General features: G+C 38.9%; 1 protein-coding gene across 1 annotated transcript in view; it reads left to right on the top strand.

Moving 5' to 3' along the window:
* PLXNA4 (plexin A4) overlaps positions 1-13595 on the top strand; it is a 1083593-nt gene that overhangs the window by 831590 nt on the left and 238408 nt on the right. The window contains exon 11 of the mRNA XM_075345346.1: positions 10335-10431. Within this exon, the coding sequence (XP_075201461.1) occupies positions 10335-10431 (97 nt within the window). The remainder of the gene's footprint in view (positions 1-10334; positions 10432-13595) is intronic.

Genomic DNA, 13595 nt, shown 5'->3' with positions numbered 1-13595 from the left:
TTATTGTCCATTATATTCTTACTATACTATATCATTTTGAGATATAGGAAGAATGCTGCCCACCTCAAACCTTGCCGTTACACAACCAGTTTGTTCTTTTACTTGGCAGTATATAACACATACATTTCGATATCATACATGTATAAGAAGAATATCAAGCTGCAGTTTTGTCTGTTTCTCTTTACAGTAATTCACTGCAGGGAGGGTTGTCTGTAGAATTCAATTTCATGACAATTTATGGCTTCAAAGGCAGCAACCCCAGAATTTCCAGCCAAAGAGCTATGATTCTCTGTGACAAGGAAACCCATCAAATGTAGATTACGTATTCATTTGTTATTTCTCCGCAGATGTAGGAAGGATAGCTTTATAACTTGTAGTGGAGGAAGGGAACATGTACTTATTTAAATTTATGGATTTGTGCATCCTTTGTATTATTTATGTGTATTTCTAACAAATTTCTTCCCAAATCTACCTTATTTTAAAGTAGCTCTGTTTGTGATAGCAAGGTAGTTTTTCCAGCTCTTAGTAGGTCTTTACAATAGCCACTCTGTATATCAGGCCCCAGTGGAGTGGCTTATGACCAGTGGAGCTGACAGAGAAGGGTTGTATAAGCCAGGTCAAAACCAGATGTCACAAAACAAGTCAGAATCATAGACAAAGGTCAAACAATACAAGCTCAACAACTGAATAACACACAAGATCAAGTCAGCAGAATTAGAGTAAGGTAAAACCTGTAACTGGGAATTAGAGGCAAGATGCTAGGAGTTTCTATATAGCAAGGGCCTACTCCATGCCTTGATGGCACCACAATTCCCAGGATATGAAACAATCTGCTACATCATCGCCCACACTGAAGGTGAGGTGCTGCTTGATGACAGAAGGGACTTGTGGTGTCTTCATTGTCAATACCTTACTTCCCAGGATTGAGTAGCTAAGGAGGCACTGTTTGAGTTTATTGGAGGAAATTTCTTATCTACATTCCAGCGCATAATCATCTTCAGGTTATAAATATATCAAAAAGACTTACACCCCCCCCACATCCAACAGGTGTGAACAGGTGATAGCTGAAAACACAATATAACAAGAAAACACATACAGCTGCACTCTAAAATGCTAACAATGAATAAGGGAACTCTGGCATTGCATTACTGCTATAGGAATATTTGAAAAAGAGATATTTAGCTTACGTATTGGCCGATGCATGTGAGCCCGATAACCAGCGACAAGGTATATCTAAATTAAATGCCTCTATCCGGGTTAAAAACCTACATGTCTGGGCAGCTAAGATCCTGCTATAAAGGGGACTGAACACAGCCTAGTTACAGGGCGGAGTGCTCAATCAGAAAGAAATGCACTACAAATATATCAAAAACACTAACCTGCACATTCAACAGGTGTGAACATGTGCCAGCTGAAAACACAATTTAACAAGAAAACACATACAGCTGCACTCTATAATGCTAACACTGAATAAGGGAACTCTGATATTGCGTTTTCATCTTCAGGTTATCACATCACTTCAAAACCTACTGATTGTACAATTTAAGAAATAAATAATGAGATAATACAGGGTGGAGTTTAACATGCTTAAAGGAGTTGTCCACTTTTTCTTTCTTATAGTTAATGTTTTTAGGACACAATTTTGTGGCACTTTCGTATATATACAGTCATATGAAAAAGTTTGGGCACCCCCATTAATGTTAACCTTTTTTCTTTATAACAATTTGGGTTTTTGCAACAGCTATTTCAGTTTCATATATCTAATAACGGATGGACTGAGTAATATTTCTGGATTGAAATGAGGTTTATTGTACTAACAGAAAATGTGCAATCCGCATTTAAACAAAATTTGTCCGGTGCAAAAGTATGGGCACCTCAACATAAAAGTGATATTAATATTTTGTAGATCCTCCTTTTGCAAAAATCACAGCCTCTAGTCGCTTCCTGTAGCTTTTATGAGTTCCTGGATGAAGGTATATTTGACCATTCCTGTTTACAAAACAATTCCAGTTCAGTTACGTTTGATGCTCGCCGAGCATGGACAGCATGCTTCAAATCATCCCACAGATGTTCAATGATATTCAGGTCTGGGGACTGGGATGGCCATTCCAGAACATTGTAATTGTTCCTCTGCATGAATGCCTGAGTAGATTTGGAATGGTGTTTTGGATCATTGTCTTGCTGAAATATCCATCCCCTGCGTAACTTCAACTTCGTCACTGATTCTTGCACATTATTGTCAAGAATCTGCTGATACTGAGTTGAATCCATGTGACTGTCAATTTTAACAAGATTCCCGGTGCCGGCATTGGCCACACAGCCCCAAAGCATGATGGAACCTCCACCAAATTTGACTGTGGGTAGCAAGTGCTTTTCTTGAAATGCCGTGTTTTTTTGCCTCCATGCATAACGCCTTTTTGTATGACCAAACAATCCAATCTTTGTTTAATCAGTCCACAGGACCTTCTTCCAAAATGTAACTGGCTTGTCCAAATGTGCTTTTGCATACCTCAGGCGACTCTGTTTGTGGCATGCTTGCAGAAACGGCTTCTTTCGCATCACTCTCCCATACAGCTTCTCCTTGTGCAACGTGCGCTGTATTGTTGACCGATGCATATTGACACCATCTGCAGCAAGATGATGCTGCAGGTCTTTGGAGGTGGTCTGTGGATTGTCTTTGACTGTTCTCACCATTCTTCTTCTCTGCCTTTCTGATATTTATCTTGGTCTTTCACATCTGGGCTTAACAAGAACTGTACCTCTGTTCTTCCATTTCCTTACCATGTTCCTCACAGTGGAAACTGACAGTTTAAATCTCTGAGACAACTTTTTGTATCCTTCCCCTGAACAACTATGTTGAATAATCTTTGTTTTCAGATCATTTGAGAGTTGTTTTGAGGAGCCCATGCTGCCACTCTTCATAGGAGATTCAAATAGGAGAACAACTTGCAAGTGGCCACCTTAAATACCTTTTCTCATGATTGGATACACCTGCCTATGAAGTTCAAAGCTCAATGAGGTTACAAAACCAATTTAGTGCTTAAGTAAGTCAGTAAAAAGTAGTTAGGAGTGTTCAAATCAAGAAATTGATAAGGGTGCCCATACTTTTGCACCGGTCAAATTTTGTTTAAATGCGGATTGCACATTTTCTGTTAGTACAATAAACCTCATTTCAATCCAGAAATATTACTCAGTCCATCAGTTATTAGATATATGAAACTGAAATAGCTGTTCCAAAACCCCAAATTGTTATAAAGAAAAAAGGTTAACATTAATAGAGGTGCCCAAACTTTTTCATATGACTGTATGTATTACAGTTTCTGCGTCTGTATGTGACTAGACCTGTTCATCAGCCTGTTCCTATTTAAAAGCACTGTAGATAGGAAACATTGCTACATTAGAGATTTCTTGCTATATTTTGAAATATGACATAAGCCAAAAAGCCTATGAGTTAATGAAACATAATCCTTTACACTCGGTGTACAGCGCAGTTTGTTGCACTTGTATGTTAGTGGGAAGAAACTACCCTCAGGAATAATAATCTCACCCTTAATCTTCTGCTAGTACATATATAGGTCCTTAGGTAGATTCAGAGTTTGGATGGCACCCAAGTCAGACCTGTGTGTTATTCTCTCTGTACTGCGTTCCCTCCTGGAGGTTCTTCCTGAACATCTTGAACAGCTGTACCTCCTGAAAAGTGCCTTTTGTTACATGAATAATTTGCTAATATAAAGAGGCAGCTGGCGGCAGATTCCCCATGTAAGCCTCAGTGAGCATTAAAGACAAGAAATCAGACTGTGAGCAGGTTACGTATGGCTCCCTTCGAACCGACAAAACTACACAGTCAATGCTCACATTCTTTCATCTCTCAGTCTTCCTACAAAGATTGCACTGGAATGTGATAGGAAAATAGATTCATGTAAAACTGCTTTTTGCAGTCTGGCCTAAAATTTGTATTAACACCATCTGTATTCAGTCCATGTATAAATAATCCATATCAATTCCATGTTCTCTTAGATTAGAAAATAGCTGGGGGAACAAATAAAAGTGCAATAGTTTGATATCCAGATTACAGCATTAGGCAACAAGTGGTACCATCACCATGATCTGCTGTGGTTGTGTCAGACACAACACTGATAAAATGTTATTCAGCATTCCCAGCTGCTACAGTCCCATAGGATGGCAGATCCAACGTGTTACAGATGCAGACTACCAGGCGGATCTGCTTCACTCATCTGTGGAAGAGACAGCACAAGCATCCATTGTGGCAAGAGGCAGAACCAACTGAGCAGTTGACCACCAACTGTTGATTTGAGAAAGGTTGAGTTTGGAAATTTTAGGTCTGGGTAATCTTGATGATGTCACTTTGACAAGTACCCTCTACTAAAAAATGAATTTCTGCAGACCAAGTATTTCCTGTGCAAACATTGTTCAAAAATGGTTTGAAATAACTGGATAGTAAATCTGGAGAAGGGAATCTATTTAAAAAAAAATTGTATGGCCAAATTTGAAAAGATCTGGGCCCCGTGGATAGACGACTCTGATCTGGCATCTAGGGAACTATTTAGGTTCCGATTGGGCTTATTTTAATATTTGATATAAATAGATGAAAGGCAGTACGACTGTGGGAACAGTAACCTCCTACCATGAACTCGTTCCCTGTCTTTGTCTGGCTGGAAGACATGCATGACGGTTACTGAGACAGGAAAATGGATGATCCAGATCCTTTAATATACCATAGGTCATGGGGTTTTTTGTGGAGAGCTGCGGCATCTATATATCACATGTGGGGAATGGTCAAATATATGTTTATTGCTTCTTGGTTTCTCAAGTGGGGGGTGAGAGGGAAGGGACTGTAGGGGTTATGTTGACCCTGAATTGTATGTTTTATGTAATGTATAAAATCTTTAATAAAAACATTTTGGTTAAAAAAAAAAAAAAATGGTTTGAAGAATATAAATAAGATGTCATGATCCAGGCCGGTTTTTCCCTGCTGCTGGTTAAACCCAGCTCTGGCCTGGTCATTTCAGGGGTTAACTTCCCTTGCCTTTTGGATCCCAGGACACTATATATTGCCTCTCTACCTATGGCTCAGTGCCAGTGATATTTCTGCCTTGCAGTGTGTATACTGGCTCTGGTGAGTGTTCCCGATCTGTCCTGTCTCCCTGCTACTGTATCTGACTTGTACCCTCCCCCGTTCGTCTGCCTGTCCCGCTCCCTGACTTCCCTCTCCTGTCTGTTGTTTCTGGTTCCCTCTACATACCTGATCTCCCGGCTTTCTACTCAATTCTGTTTTCTGACTTGATATTGATCCTCCCTTTGCAGTGACTTGACATTGCTGGCTAGACCCTGACTGTTTGACTACTCTGTTGCCCCCTGGTGACTTGCCTGTTAACTGCCTGCTGAAGTTACTCTGCTATATTCAGCTGCCTTTCCGTTACAGTGTTTCTTTGTCTCTCCTTCACTACTCTGCTGCCACCTAGTGGGTAATACGCTGTACTACGTCTTACTAGCCTTTGTAAAGCGTGATATAAGTTCACAAAATGTAACCACTATCGGTCAGATCGATCATCTGTAGAATGTGCATAAAAACAAGTCCAATCGATAGCCTCACCTAACAAATTACAGGACTGCATTTGCTAATGGTTTGTTGGAAAACAGCCCATGATACAGTATATTTAGAGGTCTTGTGAAACCCACGCTTTGACTTTTCAGAGCTGTTTTGTAGGCATGATAGGGAATGACACAATATCAGGTTTTAATGTTATGGCAATTTTATAAGTATACTGCTTCAGTCCGAGGTCATGACTTGGCTAAGTAGGCTCAGTGCTTCTCCCTTTTCTTTTAGTTTAGTGACTGGTTAGGGTATCCGCACCTGACCCTTCACTGATTTAAAGTGTAAACAAGTCATTATAACATCTCAAAAATTTCTAGAAACTTATAGTTATCTTAGTTTACTACAAGTAAAAAAAAAACAATTAGCTGAGACAACTAGGACACTAAAGATTTTCTATCTTAAATCTCCATTTTAAAGTCAATGATCGTTTGACAATCCAAGGCAATGTGCTGCCAGCAGAGATAAGGATAAGTAACTTGCCTGAAGTTAAACCATGCTAGTTCAGATTTTGCTGAAAAATAAATTCAGGTGAACATCTTCAAAGCTATAGATTAATAGCAATGACACTCCTTAACATTAAAATTATAACATTAAAAAGGAAAAGTCATGGAAATATGCAAATTACAGCATTAATAGATATTGTAATGATATGGAAATGCTGGGAAATGGAAACAAAATTGTTACAAAATAGTAATTACTATCAAGTATACAAGCCATATGCAGAAATACACGCACTTACAGGCCTTGGCATGCTATCAATGAGGTTATAAGTGGTTGTCTGAGGAATATTCTGCTACGCTGAATGCACTTGGGCACATATATCATGAAGATCCACTGCTGGTAATTCCCTCTGCAATTGCCTACCATTAATGTCACAGATGTTCTCAACAATCCATAAGTCTGAAGACACTACAGACTGCTCACAATAGTACAAACAACATGTAACATGATGAAGGTTTTTGAAAATGGTTCCTGGCACACCTTAGTTAAATGGTATTACTACAGGTTCCACTACCAATTCAATGGATCATCGAGCACTTAGTGTAACTGGAAAAAGACTAGACGTTCCTGGATATTTTTGCCATCTCTAGTTATCGTTACATCCAAAACAAAAGAAGGACTCAGAGCTGAAGAGGGTAGACCTCCATGGCAGCCTCCATCGTTGTCTTGCTCTAGATCACTTTAGCCTTTGAGAGCATATGTGTGAGGTCCATAGAGCACCTGTAGCTGGACATCTGGCTCATAGCCTAAGTTCTGCAAACATATTCTGATGATTTGAGTGGACAATGAGGCCTTAGGCTTGGTATGTGAACATGGAAATTTAATTTGCAGTGCAGAATGGATCAATCATGGAACCAGTAGTTTAGCCATACTCCAAAGTGTCCTATGAGCCCTTTTTCAACATAACAATGCCAGGCTGCAAGTTGTTAATGCTACTGTAAGCTGTTTGTGTGGCTTAAATGTACTACCGTGATCTACAGCATTTCCAGACTTCTCTCTCATTGAGCATATCTGACAATTACGAAGATAGCTGCCAGAAGAGATGACCGAACCTTTGAAGTTTGGTTCAGAGGGAATAGTCAAACTTCAGATAAGGTTTGGTTTGTGACCCTGACTTGATATGAACCCTAATGAAAGTCTGTAATTGGGCAGTTCGTGGCTCCACCCACATGCTGCCAGTCAAAGCAGAACACTTCCGGGGGATGGTGGGCGGAGTTTTTCAATTTTTTTATGTGTGCACACTACATCTGATCACGCTGATTTTACCCCCAGTGTGAGCCATTCAAAGACTGTACTTGGCTTGCACAGGGCTGAGCATCAATCATACCCAAGCACAGCGCTCCTCGCTTGAGTGGTTTGCACTTGTAACTCACTCGAATGTCGAACCCGAACTTTGTTTTTTTTGTAGCCAGCTTCCGAACCTGAACCTCAAACCTTAATCCTTGGGTTCACTCATTTCTAGGTGCCAGCAGTGGATCTTTATGATTTCCATGCCCAAGTGCATTCACTGGCTAGACCATACCTCTGACAACTATTATTACCTAATTGATTGCATGCCCAGTCATGTACACAAGTTTGTTTATTTCTGAGTGCAGCGCTCCTATACAATACTGAATAAATTCCCATGTTTTAAAAAAATATATTTCATTTTTTTCATAATTTGCATATCAATAACTTGTCTATCAATCCTGTAATTTTCTTAGGTACATGGCTTTTCCTATTTGGTGTTCAAATTTCAATGTTGAGGAGCATAATTTATTTATATAATGTTATTACTGCATCTAATATATATATATATATATATGATCCAAGCTATAAGGCGTATAATGAAAAAGAGAATGATATTTTTTCATTCCATCTCATTTTTGAGCAGCCTTTTGACATTTTGAAAACACAGTTAGATAGCTTATATGTCCTATGGGTTGAAATGTTCACTTTCTCCAGGGCTGATGTGTCTTCATGGCTTTACAATGACTGAATGAAACAACAGAGCAGGAGATAATGGCAGCCCTCCGGCAAAAACTAGTGTGCACACTACTTGTCATTAGGCATACATGTGTTCTTCTTGTTCCTATGAAGGCCTATAATTGTATTAGATGTCATTTATTTTTAAAGCCTTTCACCGCAAACCCAATATTTCACAGATTTATTTACTTGACAAGTATTTCACATTTGTTCATAGGAAACTCATAGAAAACTGTTCGGAAAAGTACGGAAAAAAAATACATATATTGTTAAATAGTTCCTCTGGAGATTAGCCTTATCTTCCATGCTTTGTGCTCAGCCTGTATTTCTTCTACAATTGCTCGACTAGAGTATATTAGGGATAATATAAAGTCTCCTAGGTGTTGAATTGTAAGAAAACCTAAAGCAGGCTTCTTTGCTGTAACACGTAGGATTGTTGAGTATGATTCACCAGCATTTCCTTTGATCCAAGTATTTGTTTTATACATAAACAGATACATATGTATCTTTGCAATGTGGTAGAGTGTAACTAAAGTTGTAAACTATTTTTGCTATACTACTACCCCTGTTAATCAGAGGGGGTGGGGTACATTTGCTTAAGCGCCCACTGATTATACAAGCCAAAAGGCACAAGTTCTGAGATCACCGGGCAGAAGATCTCAGCCAATGCATGAGCATGCACACAGCAGTGTATAAACTGATACTTTCAATGGGGCCTGCGCATTGGGGCACTTTTGACCTGTGGTTTCAGTGATTGTTGGGGGTCTCAGAACTTAAACCATAAAAAACAACATGGATTTTAAAGAGTAATAACATATTACAAGATATTTATAAGTTAGTCATAGTTAAAGTGTAACCGCCAGTTGTTACGGGAGGAGGTAGGAGCTAGAGGCAGAGGGAGGAGCTAGATGCTGAGAGAGGAGCTAGAGGCAGGGGGGGCCAGAGGAAGATTGAGTTGCTAGAGGTAGAGGAAGGAGCTAGAGGCAGAGGCAGGATCTAGAGGCAAAGGGAGGGGCTAGAGGTAGAGGCAGGAGCTAAAGGCAGAGGGAGGGGCTTGAGGCAGAGTCAGGAGCTAGAAGCAGGGGGAGAGGCTAGAGGTAAAGGGGGGGCTAGAGGCAGCAGCTTTAGGCAGAATGATCTACAGGTAGAGGAAGAAGCTAGAGGCAGAGGGAAGAGCTAGAGGCAAAGGGAGGAGCTAGAGGTGGAGGGAGAAGCTATGGGCAGAGGGAGGGGCTAGAGGTAGAGGGAGGAGTTATGAGAGAGGCAGGAGTTAGAGGCAGAAGGGAGAGCTAGAGGCAGAGGGAAGGGCTAGAGGCAGAGGGAGTTTCTAGAGATAGAGGATGGAGCTAGAGGCAGAGGGAGGGGCTAGAGGCAGAGGGAGTTTCTAGAGATAGATGATGGAGCTAGAGGCAGAGGGAGCGGTTATAGGAAGAGCTCCACCTTTTCTCCCTCTTCTATCAACATAGAATCTCCTCAGTAACAGCCGCCATCTCCTATCTCAGTAATGGGAAAGTCATCACTGAATACAGCTTTTACCTCAGAATGGAGAATTTTGATAATGACTGATCAATTCTGTCAGAGAAAGAAGTAGATTTGTCTGATAAGATATATTACAAAGTTGCTTATTTTCATGTGTAGTATTGAATTATGAAATAAAAATTAAAACGACGGTTACTGATTAAGAAATTATTTCGAATATGTTTTGTTCAGCCATTTCTAACCACTAATGGCAGCCATTAAACTGGCCTTAAGGGTTGTCACAAATCCTATATGACATATACATTTTGATTATAATTCTTTCTTGCAACAATAATTTTGGCAGTTCTGTTTTATGGCATTACATTTATGTATTTGGCGGCTGAAGATAAACATTGCTATAGGCCCTTTCAAAATTAGAGCAAGATAGTAGTGCCTAAATCGTTAGCGGAAAAATAATGCATTTAAATGGTTAAATAAATAGAATTTTCTTATCCATAATTATCAATAAATAGCATGGGGAAGCATGGAAAGAAGGTCATATATTATAATGGGAGTTTTATGTCTAAATTGAGCTTCTTTCCATTATCCTTCACATCAAAGCCTCACATTCTTTACTCTGATGTCTTTGGTAGGTGAGATATTAGGTACATGTTCCCAAAAGCATAGACTCATACAGCAGTGTAGCATTATTCTAAGACATGGAAGTCTTAATGAAATAAGAAATACATCTCAAGGACCTCTTAACTCCAAATTTACTTTTTTTCTCCTTAAGTATGACTATGAAGGCATGGAGATTGACAGCCTCCCAGTGGAGCTGACCGTGGTATGGAATGGGGATTTCAGCATTGACAATCCAGCACTGAACAAAGGTAAAGTGGAACTTCAGTTTGGGCTAGAAAATAGTTTCCATAGCAACATCACTTATCTACTGTTAAGTATCATATGCCTAACCTTTTCAATACTCCTTTTTTTATAATTCTCATTGAAAGTGAATCACTCCACAGTCACACATTTCCATATCATTTATTTTCTGTAACTAGTGTTAGTAGATCCATCACCATCAAAACACTCAATTTTCTGCTAAATATTCAGGATTTTTTAAAATATATATTTATGTGAAATCTTAAATTTATAGAAAATGCTGTGATGATACTTTATAAGCCGTGTGTGTTTTCATGTACCAATAACACACAGACCATAAGTCTGTCCACTTCTCTTGGGATTGATAGCCATTGAAGGATGTTTTTAGAATTAATTTCCTTTTGCGAGGACAAAGCTTGAGGTTTTGTATTATATCTATTATCCAGTTTGGCCGCTGCTTTTCATGTGTCAGCCTACATTATAATAAAGATCTCTGTAGGTATCATCAATGCCATCATTTCATGGGGTTTGCAGCCCTCATTTTTCTCTTAAAACTAACCAGGTTTTGTAGGGCTGTTTCAAAATAGAGCATTTTCCTGAATGTACGATTAGGATTTTTATTATTAAAGTGGTTATCTGTGATTTTTTTCCTAATATGGGAAAATAAAAAAAATAAGCAATACCTACCTATTACGTCCCCTGCTACTCCAGCATCACTGCTTCTGGAGTCTCTGCCAGTCTTTATTTACTTTACTGAAGCTATCATCTGCCGTTAGATACGAGAAAATTAATACTTCAGAAGTCTGTAACCATAGGACGGAAACCCTGTGAACTGCATACCACCACTATGCACCCCTGAGTCCTATTTTGATTTGTGGTCCTACTGCGATGTCAAGCCTGAACAATGGCATCGTGCGAAGACTAGAAATCACTAGAGGAGTCAGGGATGTGGCTGGTAGGGGTGTTTCATAGCGGTTACATACTACTGATATGGCCACTGAAACAGAGTCCTGTAAATCAATTCACTTATCTGTATACACTGACAAAAGGGTAACAATGTTTTGAAATTTTGACTTTCAGGCCCCGTATCTCACCATCCACTACAGCTTTGAATATGAGACTACCTTCATTTTATAGAAAATCATTTTGGCTATCTCACCCATAAATTTGACTTGCAACTATCTAGCATATGATTAGGTATGCAGATTCTTGTCATGTTTCTGCATTGTTACTGTTTTGCTCTAGGAGTTTGAACAATCTTTTTATTCCTTTATACTTCAAATTACCACCTATTCACAGATTATGTAGTAGCTCCAGTGTGTTATTAGGTTGATTCCCAATCAAAAGTTCACTGTTTGAAGAAGATTTCCCAAGAAAAGAGAAACAGCATTATCTAGTTCATCAATAGCGGTCTCTTGGTTAAGAAAATTGCCAAACTACATCATATGAGTGCCATGACAGTTGGAAGAATATGAAATTAAGTCCATCCATCAATTCAAAAGTCAAGAGGTGGATGTTCAGGCAAAATATCGGAGTCAATAAGCCAGCTCAGCACAAGGTCAGTCATTTTGGGTGCGACAAACATGGCAGTGGAGGTGGGCTCGTAAGCTTCGTAATAGTGATCTCACAGAGGTCTATGCCCAAGTCTGGAATTGTTGCCCGAAAAAAGGTGATGAAGCCTCGACTTCAATATTGTCATAAGTGCGTCGGCTCGACGCATTTGCAAAAAAAGTACAAAAAAGTGGATATAGAAAAATGGAAGTGGGTGATTTGGAGTGATGGGATGGGAGTCAATAGACTATCTGTGAGGACTGCAAATGGGTCTGGAAAAAAAAAGGAGAAGAATTGCTAAAAGATTGAGAAATTGAAGAAACTGTCAAGTTTTGGTGGAGGAAGCCTGATGATATTATAGTTGTTTCACAGTCAAAGGCGTTGGATACTTGACCATAATCAATGATGGTCTCAATGTTGAGCTATATTTGAGTATCCTACAAGATGAGTTACTTCATACAATCTACAAGAAATCTAGTACTATGGGTATGAAAAGGACAACATAGTGTTCAAACAGGAGAACGACAAAGGCATATGTTGAGATTGGTGAAGAAATGGTTCAATGACAATGAAGTAGAGGTGCTGGATTGGCGCCTACAGTTCTCAGACCTCAACATAATCGAACACTTGTGGTTAGAGTTGAAGAAAAAGCTGTATACATACCCAAGAGAGTAAACCAGTATGCACCAACACTGGGAGGTGTAGAAGAGACGTAAGATCAGATTTTGGTGGAGACATGCTTGAATCTGATTGAGAGCATGCCCAGTAGGATTCAGACAGCGTTGAAAGTAAAAGTTGGATTTACAAAATACTTTCAAAATGATAAAAATAAACATTTAGATTTTTAGAAGCAAAACAGTAAGAGTGCAGTGACATGAGAAGAATCTGCATAGCTAATCATATACTAAATAGTTGCAAGTCAAATTTATGTATGAGATAGCCAAGATGATTGTCTATCTACCTTCAGGTAGCCTCACACTCAGAGCTGTAGTGCATGGTGACATATGGAGTCTGGAAGTCAAAAGTTCAGAACATTGTTACCCTTTTGCTTGTTAATGTACAATATATTGTACATACACATGACTGCTGAGGTCAGTGATTGGCTGCAGTGGTCATATGTATGTTTAGCATGTAATTTCTGTAATAATGTAAAAAAGCAGACATCAGCTAGGAGTAACAACTCAGGAGTGGTGGAGTATTTAACAGGTAAGTATAGTCTATTTTATATCACATTTGGATGTGTTAGAAGAAAACTGAAATTGTGAATAACACCTTAAGGCTATGTCCAGCTTTTTATATGTAAAAATTCATTGAAAATGAGAAATGAAGCAACACTGTATTATTTAGATTAAAAAAAATAAATCTGTATATAGCACCTATGGAGATTTATGCTTCTCTATGGTAATCAGCAGGGAACAATCTCTGTGTAGTCTTATCTTGCAGTCATATTTCTTTTTATCTTTTTCCTACTTTTTGGTAACCCACCAAATGTATATTAGAATATAATAAGTTTAACATGTAAATATATATGACCCCAGAAATAATGTTTCTATGGCTTGTTTATTATTTACTACCATAGGAACTCATAGACTGGCCTTCTATACTGTATGTCAGTATAAAA

Source organism: Anomaloglossus baeobatrachus, chromosome 4 (genome assembly GCF_048569485.1).
Source record: "Anomaloglossus baeobatrachus isolate aAnoBae1 chromosome 4, aAnoBae1.hap1, whole genome shotgun sequence".
Lineage (NCBI taxonomy): Eukaryota > Metazoa > Chordata > Amphibia > Anura > Aromobatidae > Anomaloglossus > Anomaloglossus baeobatrachus.
Note: the sequence above shows the minus strand (reverse complement) of the source record. Positions and strands in the feature narration are given on the sequence as shown.